At 39.0% G+C, this 18,766-nt stretch overlaps 1 protein-coding gene across 1 annotated transcript in view; it reads left to right on the top strand.

The window, feature by feature from the left end:
• The window catches only part of stag1a (STAG1 cohesin complex component a), a 55,921-nt gene that overhangs the window by 35,932 nt on the left and 1,223 nt on the right, over positions 1-18,766 (top strand). Inside the window, exons 2-33 of the mRNA XM_055202181.2 lie at positions 2,310-2,462; positions 2,592-2,706; positions 2,798-2,950; positions 3,600-3,696; positions 3,966-4,042; positions 4,118-4,322; positions 4,566-4,717; positions 6,332-6,405; positions 6,487-6,610; positions 6,703-6,801; positions 6,882-6,961; positions 7,041-7,148; positions 7,330-7,444; positions 7,619-7,736; positions 8,528-8,631; positions 9,741-9,833; positions 9,926-10,015; positions 10,095-10,298; positions 10,646-10,716; positions 10,823-10,910; positions 12,463-12,543; positions 14,266-14,358; positions 14,865-15,039; positions 15,244-15,383; positions 15,464-15,565; positions 15,646-15,794; positions 15,935-16,063; positions 16,213-16,418; positions 16,505-16,676; positions 16,757-16,870; positions 16,970-17,084; positions 17,176-17,256. Of these exons, the coding sequence (XP_055058156.1) occupies positions 2,434-2,462; positions 2,592-2,706; positions 2,798-2,950; positions 3,600-3,696; positions 3,966-4,042; positions 4,118-4,322; positions 4,566-4,717; positions 6,332-6,405; positions 6,487-6,610; positions 6,703-6,801; positions 6,882-6,961; positions 7,041-7,148; positions 7,330-7,444; positions 7,619-7,736; positions 8,528-8,631; positions 9,741-9,833; positions 9,926-10,015; positions 10,095-10,298; positions 10,646-10,716; positions 10,823-10,910; positions 12,463-12,543; positions 14,266-14,358; positions 14,865-15,039; positions 15,244-15,383; positions 15,464-15,565; positions 15,646-15,794; positions 15,935-16,063; positions 16,213-16,418; positions 16,505-16,676; positions 16,757-16,870; positions 16,970-17,084; positions 17,176-17,256 (3,753 nt within the window). The 5' untranslated portion in view covers positions 2,310-2,433. The remainder of the gene's footprint in view (positions 1-2,309; positions 2,463-2,591; positions 2,707-2,797; positions 2,951-3,599; positions 3,697-3,965; positions 4,043-4,117; positions 4,323-4,565; positions 4,718-6,331; positions 6,406-6,486; positions 6,611-6,702; positions 6,802-6,881; positions 6,962-7,040; positions 7,149-7,329; positions 7,445-7,618; positions 7,737-8,527; positions 8,632-9,740; positions 9,834-9,925; positions 10,016-10,094; positions 10,299-10,645; positions 10,717-10,822; positions 10,911-12,462; positions 12,544-14,265; positions 14,359-14,864; positions 15,040-15,243; positions 15,384-15,463; positions 15,566-15,645; positions 15,795-15,934; positions 16,064-16,212; positions 16,419-16,504; positions 16,677-16,756; positions 16,871-16,969; positions 17,085-17,175; positions 17,257-18,766) is intronic.

Below are 18,766 nucleotides of genomic sequence, written 5' to 3'. Positions count from 1 at the left end.
GATATTGCTCTCTACACTCCTTAAGTAGCCTCCAGCAAAATTCACGTTAAAAAAAATTGTGTGGAGGAAATGACGTATGCCTTAAAGCAGTCGAATTTTGTAGTTTTTTTGTGCTCTGGTTACTACCCGAAACACTTAAAGTTTTAAAGTACGAGTAAAAGCGATACAGACCCCGTCAGGCTATGGTAGACATGTCATTCAACCTATTTAAAGTCGATGTACTATCTCAAGGGTCTTGAAAATTTATTATGAATGTTGAAAAATTACATGGTGTCGCTTTAAAAAATAAATAATTTTCTGAAACTTTTATGACTTAGTTGGCGAAGTGCATTCTCCACAGAAATACTCTGTTATAGTCTAACTGCTTTTTCAACAATAATGTGTGTTTTGAAACAAACAACCCAAACACATTTTATTATACCAAATACACAAAATAAAGTTTTTTAGCAATGAAATAGGTGCCCTTTAATATACACACCAGTAATGTGTGTTTTTTTGTAAGGTATGTTTGTAAAAACTACTTGCATGTCCTATTTTAACTAAGGCCTAAACCCGTATCAATATAAACCTTGCCTGCATATTTTTATAACCGAGACAAAGTAGTAACCTGCAGGGCATTTTTGTCACTTTATTTGGCTGGTTTCACTCTGTGTGCCGTGGTTACTGGTTAATTTGTAATCTGGATCTGTGTTGTGTTGCTTGCCGTGTGATCGGGCTGTGTCATCATATTGTGTTTAGCAGTCCAGAGTGACATGAATGGGGGAAGGGAAGGTCATATTTAAACCTCTGCCACATTGACAGGGCAGCAGATGGGGGTCAGATGATCATCTGAATCCAGACAATTGCTCTTCAATCACTCAAATTACTTCTTAAACTTGTGCTTACAATTTTATGCCTAAAAAACTGAAGAAAATACTTTGTGGACACTTTCAGTCACCTTTTTGTTTAACTTCAGTGCAGTGCAGCTCTCACACCTGTAAGACTGAGTCCATTAAAGACACCTGCAGTGTACAGCCATCTAGTGGCAGCCATCTGTCCTCTTAAGAGGATAATCTTCACCTCACCTGTACACCACTAAAAAACTGATAAACACTATTTACCCTACTGTTAAAACATAATGTAGCAAAATCTTACTCTATACCTTACTTATTAATGTACTACACTTATCACACAGTGATGGACAATATTATTGATAAATAATGGATTTGGATTTATATTATTATTGCTTTTAAAACAATGACGTATTAGATGTTTTTCTCAAAGGTTGTATTTTTCTTTTTTCCCCCATATCTATATTGAGTTTGCCTATATAGGGCCTGCTATATAACAAAGTAAGAGTGCATTGTGAGATTCAATGCTTGTGCATTTTCTTTGTAAGTATTAGAGGGAATATTTTAATGAAAACTTTCTTAGCCTGCCCCCTACTGTTGTCCAAGAAGTGCTTTACATTCTTTAGAGTTAAACATTCAATAAAACGGTGATATCTGACACTGAGTGTGTTTTTATGAACGGTCCTGTTTGTTAAACTTAACCGAAAAATTATTCATATTTTTTAGAGCTTGGAAATTATACAAAAACTCATGTTGGTACTTTATCAAAGAATGATTAAAGGTCAAGTACTTTATGGTTCATACTGCCCCTAGTGGTTAAAGTTAACTTTTGTCGGATCAATGCATATCTACACAAAGTCTTGTTTTACTATTCTTCTGCTGCATTTTATGAAATGCATAATAGTTTTCTGTTTTGTTGTAAACCATCAAACAGTTCCCTCTTGTGTTGGGACGTCTTCATAACAAATAACAAGGTTATATTAATTTAACTTCTAACTAGCCTGACACGAGTTAATTTAATGTTTACCCTTGACAAACATTCAGCAAACAAATTGTCCAAAATGTCAATTTTAAAAACTGGAAGTGCTTTATTTAAACCTACAAATTGAAAAAAATATTTATTCAAAAAGTGATATTGACATATAAAAATTATATTTTTTAAAATGCTTTATAAGACTAAATTATTACATATTTTTTATAAGCTATATAAGGTTTGCCTGCATTGTGTAGTAGAGATTGACATCTCTGTTAATGATGTGCTGCTGCAGTTCATTAAATAGCCAGTTGGTGTCACTGTGTAACCCTTTTGTACACATGACTCATCCTTAATGTCTCAGCAGGTTTAACTAAATATGAGTTTTTGCAGGGTGTTCATTAAAAAAATTTACAAAATATAAATAAAAATGTGCATCACCCACTGTTTTATAAAAATATATTTTCTTAATAATGATTCATATGTTTCTGTTGTCTCCTTTATAGACTCAAAATAACAGTGTTAATACTGTGATCAGCACTTCAAACACAAAGACCTCCACCAGCAGAGCTCTGCAACATACAGTGCTACACAACAGACCTGTGACACACAACCTGGCCGTACATTACCATGATCACCTCAGAGCTGCCAGTGCTACAGTGAGTCCCTGCTATCATTCATGTTGTGCATGAGTATATATGACCTAACAGAATAAAGATCTGTTGCATCTATGTCTATGGCTCGTATATGATTCTTTGCGAAAACCTCATAATGTGTTTTTGTTGCAGGGACTCTGGTGAGTCGGGTCAGGACACAGTGGGTCTCAGCATGAGTATGAGCGAGCTGGATGACTCTGGAGATGGAAAGACCAAGAAGAAGAGAGGAAGACCTGGCAGACCCCCTGTACGAATATTTGAACATGATTGGCTACAGTGTGTGGTGTCATCCCTGTGGTGTTTTTTGTTTTTATTTGCTGTTTCCATACTTCCTCTAGGCTCCCAACAAGAAACCCAGGAAGACACCATCGGAAAAGGGTTCTACGGGGGTGGCACGTGGACGTAAGGCCAATGGGATGGCACAGCAAAACGGAGAGGGAGATCCTGTCACTCTATTTGACGTGGTCAAACAGGGAAAGAGTGCCATGCAGGTATAGTAACATACTCTTATGTAATCATTAAATCTATAATCGTTATTGTCATTTTAAAGGGGACATTTCACAAGACTTTTTTTAAGATTTAAAATAAATCTTTGGTGTCCCCAGAGTACATATGTGAAGTTTTAGCTCAAAATATCATGTAGATAATTTATTATACCATGTTAAAATTGCCACATTGTATGTGTGAGTAAAAATGTGCCATTTATGGGTGTGTCCTTTAAAATGCAAATGAGTTGATTTCTGCACTAAATGGCAGTGCTGTGGTTGAATAGTGCAGATTAAGGGGCGGTATTATCCACTTCTGACATCACAAGGGGAGCCAAATTTAAAGGACCTATTTTTTCACATACTTGCAAAGAATAGTTCATCAAAACTAAGTTACTCTTTTTCACATTTTCTATGTTGATAGAAGCACTGGGAACCCAATTATAGCACTTAAACATGAAAAAAGTCAGATTTTCAAAATTTCATGATGTCTCCTTTAATATCAAATGTCACAACATAAATTTCATTAGGACATAAAGTATTTGTGTGTCTAATATTATTAAACAGGTCTTTGAAATACATACATTGGATAATTGCTTACGTCTGTTAATAATTTTATGCAAATGGTGACACACCTACCCATGATTTTTTTCAGTCGGTGGTTGATGACTGGATCGAGTCGTACAAGCAGGATAGAGATATAGCACTTTTGGACCTCATAAATTTCTTCATCCAATGCTCTGGCTGTAAAGGTACTAAATGACTCGCACTCATAAATGTCACGCAGTGTTATTAATGTATCACAACAATATAATAGTATGAGCTTTTCTCATTATTAGTAATTACATGCAATAGCATTCACCAAGTAGTCCACATGAGAGGCAGGAAAATTGTTTGATCATCAGTTTTTATTTGTTACTGAGGAGGAAATTAACTTAAAAATGTCTTTAATAGAGGAGCATGTGATTCCCACACACAAACTTCAATAATAACAGTGAGTGCTTTTATGACTGATATACAGGGACTGTTAGAATCGAAATGTTTCGGAACATGCAGAACGCCGAAATCATCCGCAAAATGACCGAAGAATTTGACGAGGTATGTTTTTACAAAAATGTGTCCAGTTATATATCGCTGTAGGGTGAGTAGATAATTCTTCGCTTGTTATCGTAGGACAGTGGAGATTACCCCTTGACCATATCCGGTCCATTGTGGAAGAAGTTTCGCTACAACTTCTGCGAGTTCATTGGCGTCCTTATCCGACAGTGTCAGTACAGCATCATATACGACGAGTACATGATGGACACGGTCATCTCTCTTCTCACGGGTCTGTCTGACTCACAGGTCCGAGCCTTCAGACACACAAGCACTCTGGCAGGTAAACACTTTTTTTTTATTTCTGTGCCTCTGGCATCACCAGATGGATTTGCAAAAAAACATATTGACTTCCATTGGTTGGCCAAACAGATTGGGTTGAGACACTCTTGCCGTGTTAGTTTGGTTGGTGTGCTTTGATTGTCCCACAGTGTTTACTCTTTTGGGAGAATTAACCAGTAGCTGCTCAGCAGATTTAGCCACACAAAGAAATAACCATTTGACCCTTCATGGTTTTTGCCCTCAGCCATGAAGCTCATGACAGCTTTGGTGAACGTCGCTTTGAACTTAAGCATTCACCAGGACAACACACAGAGACAGTACGAAGCAGAACGCAACAAAATGGTGGGAAAGAGAGCCAATGAGAAGCTTGAACTTCTACTTCAAAAGAGGAAAGAGGTATTGCACATTCAAGTTCTGCTGTCTTACACAATTTTCTTCATGTTTGTTTGTGTTTATTAGTTACTTTGCCTAATTTAATGCTTTTAGGTACCAATAGGTTTGTAGTATTTTCAATTTAGTATAGCACATTTACAGGGCTTAAAGGTGCAGTGTGTTACTTTTAGAAGAGTCTATTTACAGAAATACAATATATTATACATAACTATGTTGAGAAAGAGGACCGTTCCAACGTTGGTTTTTGTTGAATGATAATAATTAATGCCTTTATGTCAGTTTATTGTTAAAAATGGTCCGCAAATGTGCGTTTCATTTATGTAACACGTGACCTTTCTACGTCATTACGCAATTACGAAAGGTCGCGCTGGTGCATCACAGGACCGGAGGTAGACAAGAAGTTGTGGTTTAAGTAAGCAATAAGGTACGAGAGGCTGTGCTGTATCGTGAATAAGTAACGGCTGAAGGGCGTTGTTAGGCACGACGCGAAGCGGAGTGCCTGCAACCCCTTCAGCCGTTACTTATTCACGATACAGCACTTGCCTCGAGTACCTTATTGCTTTTATAAAACGGTTACCACACAATATTAAAGTAAAAAAAAATATTAGTGCAACTTTCATGAAGTTAAATCAATAAAAGCATTCCTTCCTCTAGAAAAAATAGTCCCTGACTGCGAACAACAACATGAAAGCTCAAATAAAAACAACAAACTGTTCTCAGACTTTGTCTCATTATATGTTTATGTGTTGCTAAGGTTGTTGCTAAGGGCGCAGTGATATTAAATAGAACTGTTGGGTGAAGCGGTCATAGCAGTGTTTTATCATGAATAAAGCACACCTATTGACCAATCAGAATCAAGGATTGGAACTAACCGTTTTATAAAAGTGCATATTTTGTATTTGTCTTGCCAAAATGACAATCGTATCGCTAGATAAGACCCTTATGCCTTTAATGGAGTGTTGGGGTCCATTAAAGTCCATTAAAATTAGAAAAATCCTAGAATGTTTTCCTCAAAAAACTATTTCTTCTCGACTAAACAAAGAAAGACATCAACATTTTGGATGACATGGTGGTGAGAAAATGATCTGGATTTTTTTTTTTAAGAAAATGGACTAATGCTTTAAAAGGCTAGTTCACCCAAAAATGAAAATTCTGTCATCGTTTACTCACCCTCATGTTGTTACAAACCTGTATAAATTTCTTTGTTCTGATGAACACAAAGGAAGATATTTTGAGAAATGTTTGTAACCAAACCATTCATGGACCCCAATTACTTCCATAGTATTCTTTTCTTCTACTATGTAAGTGAATGGGGTCCACAAACTTTTTTCACCAAGTTGTCTTCGTTGATGACATGTTTGTCCTGTGGCGGCCACCGTAGCTTCTCTATGCGTTTTCCAAAGCGAAGGTTGAGCAGTGGACCGAGTCGTTGGTTGCAATTCGCAACCTCACCACTAGATGCTGCTAAAATCTACACACTGCACCTTTAAATCCATTCTGCAGATTTTCCCAAAAATTATGAGTAAAGTCTGCAGATTCTTCCAGAGCCTTAACTTAATTCATTATGTTGTTATTATATAACAGAACATTTATTCACATAAACCACTCTCTCACCAGCTTCAAGAAAACCAAGACGAAATCGAAAACATGATGAACTCGATCTTCAAGGGAATCTTTGTTCATCGTTATAGGTGATTAATCCCATAGACCCCTACAATTCAGATTCATGTCACAGCGTAAATGTTCAATCGCGTTATTTGTGTGCTTGACAGGGATGCGATAGCTGAAATCAGAGCGATCTGTATAGAGGAGATTGGTGTGTGGATGAAAATGTATAGCGATGCCTTCCTGAATGACAGCTACTTAAAATACGTTGGATGGACCTTACATGACCGGGTATGCTGTCTTTGATTACAGCAACAAACACACCTTGTGCTCCTCTAGCATTACATTTTCAATTTAGTAACATCAGCATCCTCCATCTTCAGCAAGGTGAAGTGCGCTTGAAGTGTTTGAAAGCCTTACAAAACCTCTACACAAACCGTGAACTGTTTCCAAAACTTGAACTCTTCACAAACCGCTTTAAGGTAAGAGGACATTTCAGACATTGTGTAGCACCTTCTCTAAATCTCTTCTTCATTTTGATGTCGCTAATATCTCTTTGTAGGATCGTATTGTATCCATGACCCTGGATAAAGAGTATGATGTTGCAGTAGAGGCCATCAGACTAGTGACGTTGATCCTACAGTAAGTGACATTGTAAAGGTAAGCACTAGTGTCTGCGGTCTACGACCTTCTCTTAATTGGATGATCTTCATTTCTTTAGGGGTAGTGAGGATGCTCTGTCCAATGAGGACTGCGAGAACGTCTATCATCTGGTGTACTCCGCTCACAGGCCCGTGGCCGTGGCTGCTGGGGAGTTTCTACATAGAAAGTGAGTCAGCTATCTTCCTCAAGCTATCTTGCATGTAATCAGACAAATATATATTGTGCGTACCATTCAGAAGATAGCTGAAGTTTACTTTGGACTAAAAAGATCAGATGCATTAAGAGCTGTGAATTTCACATTCATACATGAATCAAAGTCACCCAGTTCATCCTTGTGTCATGTATAGGTTGTTTAGCAGACATGACCCTCAGGCGGAGGAAGCTCTGGCCAAACGTAGGGGCAGGAGCAGTCCGAACGGAAACCTCATCCGCATGCTGGTCCTCTTCTTCCTGGAGAGTGAGGTCAGGCTGCTTTTACACATATAGGTGAAAGCATCAAGATGAACAGTAATTGTATGAACATACCTGAACAATCTCTTTAGGATTGGTTAAAAACTACAGGGTTGGGTTGACTCTTAATCTGCAGGAGTCGGGAGCAGATTTAATCGGCCAGTTTGTGTGTGTTTGTATTTTCAGCTGCATGAGCACGCTGCGTATCTGGTGGACAGTTTATGGGAGAGCTCCCAGGAGCTGCTGAAGGATTGGGAGTGTATGACAGAGCTCCTGCTGGAGGAACCAGTGCAGGGAGAAGAGGGTACGGACATCATACGTTGCACTTTATTTTGATAGTCCACTTTAGACATTCTGCTAACTATAAATAACTTTGTTAACAACTACATGTCAACATACTGTCAATAATTTGCAACTATACGCCAACTCACGTCAGCTGGAAATATGACGCTCCTTACCATGTTTGAAAGATTCACTCACAATGCAATGCTGACAGGAGTTTACTTACAGGTTGTGAGTCAAAGTGGGAGAAATTATGATAATGTCGGTCTTGTCCAGATCAACAATCCCAGGAAGTAAACTGTTGCCTACAATCCCTGTGTTTGTTGTAGTCCAAAAAAAGAGATTTATGTTGGAAATGATAACTCGCGTCATGGTTTATCTTGGGGTTTGTACCTTTTGCATATCGTTAACATGTACTAATACACACTTACACACCAAAGAAAATGTAAAATTGTCAACCGGACAATAGTTGCTCTTTAAATATGTATTATGGGTATGGGTTTGGGCTAGTGTCAACCAGGCAAGTTGTTGAGTAGTTTTGATTGGGCAGACCTGGCAACCCTGCTGGGTAGTACAATAATATGTTTAGAATTACTTTGCGAGCATGGTGCATTCATTTCAGTGTGCATTAAAATACTATGGTTTTACCCTCTGATACCATCACTGTGCCTTCTCAATTTTCAGTTTAAGTGTGATTTGTTGGGACTGTACATTTGTATATCCAAAGCATTTATAGTTAGGCTACGTACAAGCACTGCAAATACTTTGTGTTTACACAGAAAACACAATCTATCTCTGTCTCTGTGTCTTTAGTGTTAATAGACAGACAGGAGAGCTCTCTGATCGAGTTGACCGTCTGTACCATCCGCCAAGCTGCAGAAGCCCACCCACCTGTGGGAAGAGGGACTGGAAAAAGGGTGATTTTCATCAGTTTCACTTAAAGGAATAGTCTACTCATTTTCAATATTAAAATATGTTATTGCCTTGGCTGGGAGTTGTTGATGCATCCCTCTGTCGTCTGTGTGCGTGCACGTGGGCGCTGGAGCGCGCTGCGACGCTTCGATGGCATTTAGCTTAGCCCCATTCATTCAATGGTACCATTTAGAGATAAAGTTAGAAGTGACCAAACACATCAACGTTTTTCCTATTTTAGACGAGTAGTTATACGAGCAAGTTTGGTGGTACAATATAAAACATAGCGCTTTTCTAAGCGGATTTAAAAGAGGAGCTACATTTTATGGCGTAATAGCACTTTTGGGAGTACTTCGACTCGGCGCAGTAACACCCTCCCTCTCCCATTATGAGAGTGAGAAGGGGAGCGGACTTTTCAGGCGAGTCGAAGTACTCCCAAAAGTGCTATTATGCCATAAAATATAGTTCCTCTTTTAAATCCGCTTAGAAATGCGCTACGTTTTATTTTGTACCACCAAACTTGCTCGTATAACTACTCGTCTTAAATAGGAAAAACGTTGATGTGTTTGGTCACTTCTACCTTTATCTCTAAATGGTACCATTGAATGAATGGGGCTAAGCTAAATGCTATCGAAGCGTCGCAGCGCACTCCAGCGCTTACGTGCACGCACACAGATGATAGAGGGATGTATCGACAATTCTTAGTTAAGGTAATAACATATTTTAATATTGAAAATGAGTAGACTGTAGATGAGTAGAGGGTGTGTCCCTCGAAAGTTGCATTTGTCGATTGCATACGTCATCGAAATTTAATATTTCAGGTTTTATTTCAAAGCAACTGTTAAATTTCAAGGTAAGAATAAAACTACAATGACTGTATGTCTTAATAGAAATAAATCTCCTAATTGTATAATGTTTTTAACTGAAATGTGAATACCTCGATGATGTATGCGGTTGACAAATGCGCCTTTTGGAGAACTTATCCGTGTCCAGGGAAAATGGCACATATGGTCACCCAAAGTATATGACTAATGTGTATATTGTTCGTAAATTAGAAAAAATTATCTGAATCTCAATTTGGTGTGATTTCACATTTCTCTGGCTATTGTTTTAGGTCTTGACTGCAAAGGAAAGGAAAACACAGATTGACGACAAAAACAAACTAACAGAGCACTTCATCATGGCTCTTCCTATGTTGCTGTCAAAAGTAGGACCTGTTTCAATATTTTATTTTAATTCTCACACGTGTCAATTACAAATGTAATTGTTTGTTTGCTAATACCTGTCTTCCACCCACAGTACCAGACAGACGCAGAGAAAGTTGCTAACCTACTTCAGATACCGCAGTACTTTGACCTGGATGTGTACAGTGCTGGGAGAATGGAGAAGGTGAGCCACACACTTGTATACACTGACTATTATGAGTGTCGCTCACACTACTGACCTGGTGCTATATTTGATGTTCCAGCACTTAGATGCGCTGCTTAAGCAGATCAAATTTGTGGTGGAGAAGCACACGGACACAGAGGTTCTGGAGGCCTGCAGCAAAACCTACAGCATCCTGTGCAGTGAGGACTACACCATCATGAACCGCGTGGACATCGGCAGGAGTCAGCTCATCGACGAGCTGGCCGACCGTTTTAACCATTCGGTGGAGGAGCTACTGCAGGCGGTGAGGGACGGATTGAGAGAGAGAGAGAGAGAGAGTTTGCTAAAGTGTTACTCTAAATACTCATCACAATCAGACAGCACGATAATAAAGAGGCTGCGAGTACATTTGATACGGTTAGAGGTATTTTTGGGTCTTGCCTTCCTTGACTGCTTATGTGTGTAACGTACTGTGGGCTTATAAGGGGACACTTGAGACACGTAACAATGTACAAATGTTTAAAGTGGAAAAAAACATTTGGACTCTTCATGATGGTCATTAGAATTTTTTAAAAAATTCATATGTTTCTTAAAGTTATCAGTTTGTAGCCACTGATCAAAGCTCTCTCTGATTGGCTATTTCATTTGCAGGGTGAAGAAGCGGACGATGATGACATCTACAACGTTCTCTCGACACTAAGGAGACTCACTGCCTTTCACAAGTATGCTGTTTTGTCAAATCATGAAGTCGAACCTCATTACTTCTGACTGCTTGACGTCACTGAGTGCTTATGAACTGGCCGTCTATCTGTCTCTTGTTTCAATCAGTGCTCATGACCTGACCAGATGGGATTTGTTTGGGAACTGCTATAGGTTGCTAAGGACGGGAATAGAGCAGGGCTCTATGCCAGAGCAGGTGCGTCTGTTTTTTATATGATGATGAGTTAAGCGATTTCTCTCAATCTCTCAAGAACACATCCAAGTCATGTTTTTACCTTATCTAAAGTAAACAATACAGAAATTATATTACCATTATATTAAAAGCAAGTTGTAAGATATTCATACATATATGATGTAACGGTATAATAGAGGCATTATAGTTATAATGGTATTTATAACAGTATTTTAATTTTGTGTCTGGGCAGTATGATTTTTATTAGTGTATTATCATAGTGTTATCATTAATGTATTATCAGTACAAATAATTAAGAGTATTGAGAATTACAAATAAGATCTAAATAAAACATTCAGACACACTATGGCTATGAGAATTTGTTGGGAACTGATAAAAAAATGCGGGGACTTGCATTTTAAATGCACGTATATTATTATGGATTTAGTCCCCTATTTGCAGGTTTAACGGCTTCCATTCCACTGGGAGGATTTTGCAGTGTTTCTGCGGGAATATGAGCTCATTCAAAAACTCCAATCTAGTTCATCCCAAAAGTGTTAAAGACCAGTTAAAGGGATAGTTCACCCAAAAATAAAATTGATCATTTACTCACTCTTATGTTGTTCCAAATTTTTATAAGTTTGTCTGTTCTGTTAAACACAAAAGAAGATATTTTGATAAATGATGGTAAGCACACAGTTGACGGTACCCGGATTAAATTGATTATGCTACGCTATGCTAAAAGTGGTACGGCCAGACCCGAAGATCAGCTGAATAGATAACAAAATGGGGGAGCTCTAGGGGAGCTGGAAAATGAGCATATTTTCAAAAAAAGTGGAGTGTCTCTTTAAAGCTCCTATAACACACGCTGTTTCTGCTTATCTGATGTTAATCTGGAGTACCTATAGAGTAGTATTACATCCTTCATAGTTTTATCAGATTTATAAAAGACAAATCAGCTTTACCGATTCTTTCCGATAACGTAAAAAAAAAATCGGAAGGAGTTACGAGTTGCGGGAGGAGCGAGTCACGAGTCATGCAACACTGTATACATGATTCACTACATGTTCATGTTGTTTATATTATATGCACTTACGCACCTATTTTCAACATAACACAAAGTCTTACTTACGGCATGCAACTCATGACCCGGTTGGGACTTTTCAACGAAATTCAGGGTTAAATAAAAACACACGCAAAACTCCGCTCCTACCCCGGATAAAAATACTATATCCATTGTTTCCATAATGCTGGCTTTCTTCTCCTTACATCTAAAAACACACTTCTTCTCTCGTGCCGTTGTTAAGTCTTGATAAAAAAGCTCTGTCGCATGAAAGTGATGCCATGTTTAGCATGAGGAAACAACTCCATAACTGTGTTAATAAGTCAGAATGCATGAAATACTGTTGAACCCCCCCCCCCTTTAATTTAGCAAAAAATACTGACCAATAATTAATATTTTTGTCCATGTAGTGAACTTGACATGTTGCTTTTTTCGGGTGACTAAAGAAGCATTGATTTAATGTATATAATATTACACGCTGACATTGAGTGGGTTGCTTTGTGTGATTTGTAGATAGCAGTGCAGGCACTTCAGTGTTCTCATTACTCTATACTGTGGCAGCTGGTGAAAATCACAGAGGGCGCTCCATCCAAGGTCTGTAACCTTTTAGATTTAATGACTTTTTCAATTGAATCATATTTTTAATTTGAGCAAAGTCTTGTCACAATTCAGAATACATTGATTAAAGCAGTCGGTACTCTTTTGGAGCAGAAATGGGATTGAACCTGAAACCCTTTTATTAGCAGCCCTCAACAATGGTGCTAATCTTTAAAAGTCTATACATGTAAGAAGTGTAGAGTATTATCAGATGTTATCATATTAGAATAACCAAAACTTTACTTAAAGTATTAGAAATAATAGAGTAAAGTGGGTACTTTACTCAAAAAAATTTATTTGAGTAAAGTACCCACCTTTAAATTTACTCTTAAAGGTCACATATCATGAAATCTTACTTTTTCTATATTTAAGTGCTATAATTGGGTCCCCAGTGCTTCTATTAACATATAAAATATGAAAAAGAACAACCCAGTAACTTAGTTTTGGTAAACCATTCTCTGCAAGCATGTGAAAAATAGCTAATTGAAATTTGACTCCCCTTGTGATGTCAGAAGGGGATAATACCGCCCCTTAACCACGGCACTGCCATTTAGTGCAGAGATCAGCTCATTTGCATTTAAAAGCACACCTACAAAGTGTCAATTTTAACATGCTATAATAAATTATTTATATATTATTTTGAGGTAGAACTTCACATACTCTGGGGACACCAAAGATTTATTTTAAATCTTAAAAAGTGTTATGAATTGTCCCCTTTAAAGTACATATTTTCCTAAATGTTACTTAAATAAGTATTACATAGCATATAAGTACCTGGGTGATTCTCACGAAAACTTGGTTTTAAAAATGTCAAGCATGAAAATGTAAAAATTGCTAAAATTTACTTTTTTTCCCACCAGACATTGAAAAACAAAGTCTGGAGTAAATGGGAACATTAATTTAAAAACTTTTACTTATCATTTAACACTTTTTGTAACATAATTTAAAAAATTAGTCCTAAAAAATCTCATTACCGCAACAGTCAGAAAACATCAACACTGACATAATTTCAAAATGACATGACAAACCTGAAAGAACATAATTTGGAGATTCTGCACATGCATTTAAAATCAAAGTATTATGCTTCTATTAATTAAATTAACATTTAATAAGCATCTGTTGCGGTAATGATAATCAAAATGTCGTGTAAGCATTCTGACAAGACAATATTTCAAATTAACTGTAAAAAAATGATGTAGTAACTGGTCCATGTGCTTGGTCACTCAAAATCAAACTTTATTAAAATTCTGTATGTGTGCTTAAACTGTTCTCAAAAAGTGTTGCGGAGGATGAGAACATCAGGCATGGACACATCATTTTCCTAATTTTTCTTCATTATTATTATACATGAATATTCAGTAAATATTTTTTCTGTCATCTAAAGTAGTCTAGCAAAACATCCATTTATTCTTTTTCTTAATATTTTTGTGTTAATTTGATTAAATTACAACATAACGCATGTTCAAACACAGCCGGACACATTGCGGTAATGAGAATTTCAGCAGAAAATGAGATAAAATTTCCAATTATAAATTCTTATGTTGAAATCACACATTGTGCAAGGTAGAACACAGTATTGTGTTAATTCTGATGCTTTTTAATGTTACTATATTACACATTTTAAAGCTAAAATCATTAGTGCCGTGGTGTTTCAATGGTTTCATGAGAATCACCCACCCACTACTGGTTATCATAATTCTTCTCTTTTGTCAACTTTAGGATGATCTTCTAGCACTAAGGAGAGTTGTCAAGTCATTTTTGGCTGTATGCCAGCAGTGTTTATCAAATGTCAACACACCGGTCAAAGAGCAGGTGAGATGAAAACCTTCATCCTCTTAAGCCCTTCACACACAGAGCACATTAACATCTGGTTTTAAGATGTGTTTTGGTCGATCGTGTTACAACTGGACGAGAAAGAAGCGTACCTGTTTTAATCTGTCTCTTTTGTCCACTTTCGATCGCTTCTGTCCTGATTAGTTTGAGATTATGTCTATGTGTGAGCTGTTGAAACACAAGCCGGAGAAATAGCAGAGTTAAGTTTACGCATATGATGTCAGAGGACCGCTGCTTGTGTTAGTATATGTAAGGGGGCTAAGCAATTGCTGAAATAAGCACAACTTTTTCTCACGAAATGAAAAGCAGAGTTGTTTTTATCAATGATAGCCTAAAGACAGACCATGCCAAACACTGTGGGTTGGCGCTAGAAGTGGATGTAAAAACATTGTGCACGGTACATTACACATTAGATCAGTAGGCGGAAAGTAGGTGGTCTTTTGTGGTATTTTGTACCACCCGTACCTGATCTTCTTTCTCCTCAGGCATTCATGCTGCTGTGTGACCTGTTGATGATCTTCAGTCACCAGCTCACTACAGGGTCCAGAGAGGGTCTACAACCTTTAGTCTTTAACCCAGACAGCACACTACAGAACGAGCTGCTCAACTTTGTCCTGGACCATGTGTTCATTGACCAGGATGATGAGAATCAGAGCATAGGTGAGCACACCATCACTTCTTAAATACATGCACATAGTTCATTTAATTCACTTCTGATTAGATCACATAATACACAGTCTAACATTATAGTATGGAATTTAATGCGTTGGGAAACATTGATGGAGTCACCTTATAATTGGGACTTTAAACAGTCTGAGAAGAAGTATTTGGTAGACCAGCAATGTTCTTATGCCATGTACGCAGAAGGTGATGAGGAAGATGAAGCTAACAAGATCGAGGCCTTGCATAAGAGGAGGAACCTTCTAGCTGCCTTCAGCAAGCTTATCATTTATGATATAGTAGACATGCCTGCCGCTGCAGATATCTTCAAACACTACATGAAGGTAGGATGGCCATTCTTCAACAAATAACTAAGCATTAAACTGTTACCAGAACAGCTGTGCACTCAAAAAATCTTTTGTAGTACTACAATGATTATGGAGACATCATCAAAGAAACGCTAAGCAAGACCAGGCAGACGGACAAGATACTGTGTGCCAAAACGCTCATTCTGAGCTTACAGCAGGTAAAAACCTAGCCTCCTATTGTGGAAAATATGGCATTCGAGCTGTTTTAAATCCGCTTTATTCCTCTTCTATTCCTCAGCTATTTAATGAACTGATCCAGGATCAGGGCCCCAACTTAGACAGGACCTCATCTCATGTCAGTGGCATTAAGGAATTGGCCCGTCGTTTTGCCCTGACCTTCGGATTAGACCAGATCAAGACCAGAGAGGCTGTGGCCACGCTGCACAAGTGAGTTTTTGTGCCGTAAGGGCTTATTCAGAATCAACATATTGAGACCCAACAAAACCTTTATGCTTTACTTTTGGGTGTCCCATATAGTGGCATGAGTGTGTTGATTGCAAATTTTGCTATATTTTGCTCTGTTACAGAGATGGAATTGAGTTTGCCTTTAAATATCAGAATCCGAAAGGACCGGAGTATCCCCCTCCAAATCTGGCTTTCCTAGAGGTTCTCTGTGAATTCTCCTCGAAGCTTCTTCGCCAAGACAAGAAAACAGTGTAAGTCTTCCTAATCACAATAATTATGTCCATTACGGTCACGTGCTTCCCCCCAAATTCAGTGAGGGGCACACATGTCACAAATTGTACACTGCAATCCATTGCAATTGTTCTTGTTTTAATGTCATTATTTCTGCATGACTTTACAGGCACTCGTATCTGGAAAAGTTCATGACAGAGCAGATGATGGAGAGACGTGAGGACATCTGGCTCCCGCTCATCTCCTACAGAAACTCTCTGCTGACGGGTGGAGACGAAGATCGCATGTCCCTCACCAGCGGCAGCAGTAGCAGCAAAGCTGGATCTGTACGCAGCAAGAAGGGCCGCCCAGCCGTGCACAAGAAACGCATCGAGGGTGAGGATGCCAAAGTGAATTGTGTTTTAGTTTTGATGAGGTGCTTTTGTAACAAATGTGTATTTGTGGGTATCTTTATTCTTCAGAGGAGAGTGTGGAGAGCTCTTGGATGATGAGAAACGACACCTTACAGACCCCGGGAGGCATGCCGACCCCCCAGCTTACTTCCACCGTACTCAGAGAAAACCCTCGGCAAGCTGCCGAACACATCCCTGATCCGGACTCAGAGCCTGGATCTGAAACAGACTACGTTCACAAGTGAGTGGTGGCGCTGTCATCTTGAAGTATTATTTTGTGTGTCCAGAGGATTAAGTATAAATTGTCTTTTGCTGTCTCAGTCCTCAGATGCAGATGTCCTGGCTTGGACAGCAGAAGATGGAGGAGGTGAACAGGAAAGAACGCACAGCCATGAACTACATGAAGCCCAGAAGTGGAGGAGTACGACAGACTGTGTAAGTGGAGAAACCAGGTTGACACCGTATGGGATATTCAATCTCATTGAAGACCAATTTGTTTGTTTTGTATGTGATAATGAGGTACTTGTTTTCTAGACGTGGTCTCATGGAGGACGACGCTGAGCCCATTTTCGAGGACGTCATGATGTCTTCTCGTGGACAGCTGGAAGACATCAGTGAGGAATTCGAAGATACTATGGTGATTGACCTGGTAAGAAACAAGCTTAGTCGTTGTTATGATGCGGGCGTCATCCATCAAATAATATGACAAAATGTTGATATCATTCTTAAATACTTTGCAGCCTCCATCCAGGAACAGGCGGGAGAGGGCGGAGTTAAGACCAGACTTCTTTGATTCGGCAGCCATGATTGAGGACGAGTCGGTAAGACTGAAGTCCTTTCATTTAAACCCTGAAGGGGGGTCGCACACTGGACGAGAAGTGCAGCGCCGCGCCATGAATCTAAAAACAGAACACATTATTTTCTATGAATGTACACACACCGGCGGCAGCTGTCTGCTGTGACTCTGACACTGCTCAAATCCCTGTCGCACCACTCACATAGTTTAACATTAAATAACATCTTATTTGTCCCAAATCGTTAGCGATTAACATAAGCTGCTAACTTATATTTAGCTTTTTGAAGTAGACGCTATCTGACTAGGCTCGCACTATTTAAAACTGCCTGCCCGTGACTGCGTCTGGGTCTAAAGGTAGAGGTCTGTACAGTCTAAAAGTTTCACATGTGCCTTTTACACGAGTCGGGTATAATATTAATGGCATCAGGTCTTGGATCATTTAAAATTAATGTGTTTTTGCCAAACAGACTATCTTGCGTGTGTGCATAGAGTCCTTTTTCAACCCCTCCTCCGTTTGCCAAGAGTGCTTGCGATATCGTGTGGCTGGCGATAGGTTAATTTTTGTTGAATGCACATTTTTTAGCGGTTACCTTGGTGTTGTCATCAGATAACAAAGGAAAATAAATGGAGCAGCGGGCCAGTTTGGTTTTGAGGCCACTAGGGTTTCTTTCTGTCTGACTTGTGCATGTCAGTGGCGTTTACATTGGGGTACAGTCGCGTTGCCACTGGGTCGGATTTGGGTCGAATTTTCTCTGGTTTGTCTCAGGTCGGGTATTTCTAAAAAAAAAAAAGACTTATGCACGTTGGGTTCGGGTAAAAAGTGATTTGGGGTATTTCGGGTCGGCTATGTTTCTTTGGACCCGAGAAGACCTCTGAGAGTCCAAAGTTGCCCTGACACACTAAACTGTCTTGGCCAAGTAGTATGTCCGTTTTATGCTCCAAAGTGTGTTCACCATCGCCCCCTTTGCATCCTTGATGCGGTCTTCAGCGAAGCCCGCACTGCAGCAGACTTTGCGCATCTTACCAACCCAGAAGTCCTTGCGAAAGAGCAATCAGACGACGGAAGGGAGGAGTTCACACTGATGGGCAACTCCTCTTCCTATTCCGGCGTGACGCTTGAGTCTGTCCCAAAACACGACCACGTGGACTTGCGTCAAGGGTCTCTAAGGTCTGCACTACATGATGTCATCCAAGTGTGGACTCTGAGGAAGTCCATAAGTCCAGAGTTTGCCAGTTGGGACAGGGCCCAAGTCAGTTCCGTATTTCTTCTTGTGCACTGGTTGGCTATGTTGAACATCCAATCAGAATGATCTGACTTTAGACGAGTGCCACCACCAATTCGACATGCTGAATCGGCCAAATTAAAGGCGATGGTGACTTATTTTAGCCAATGGTGCAGAACACACTGATAAACCAAGTCAAATCATGACGCTCAAAACCAGCTTGGTGTGTACTTGGCTTTAGACATGGTTATTTAGTCAGTCTATTCTTCTTTTTTATACATGAATGAACTGTGATATTAACTAAGAACAAAT

This window comes from Misgurnus anguillicaudatus, chromosome 2 (assembly GCF_027580225.2).
Source record: "Misgurnus anguillicaudatus chromosome 2, ASM2758022v2, whole genome shotgun sequence".
Classification (NCBI taxonomy): Eukaryota; Metazoa; Chordata; class Actinopteri; order Cypriniformes; family Cobitidae; genus Misgurnus; species Misgurnus anguillicaudatus.
The sequence above is the reverse complement of the archived record's forward strand: the minus strand, read 5'-3'. Positions and strand labels throughout refer to the sequence as shown.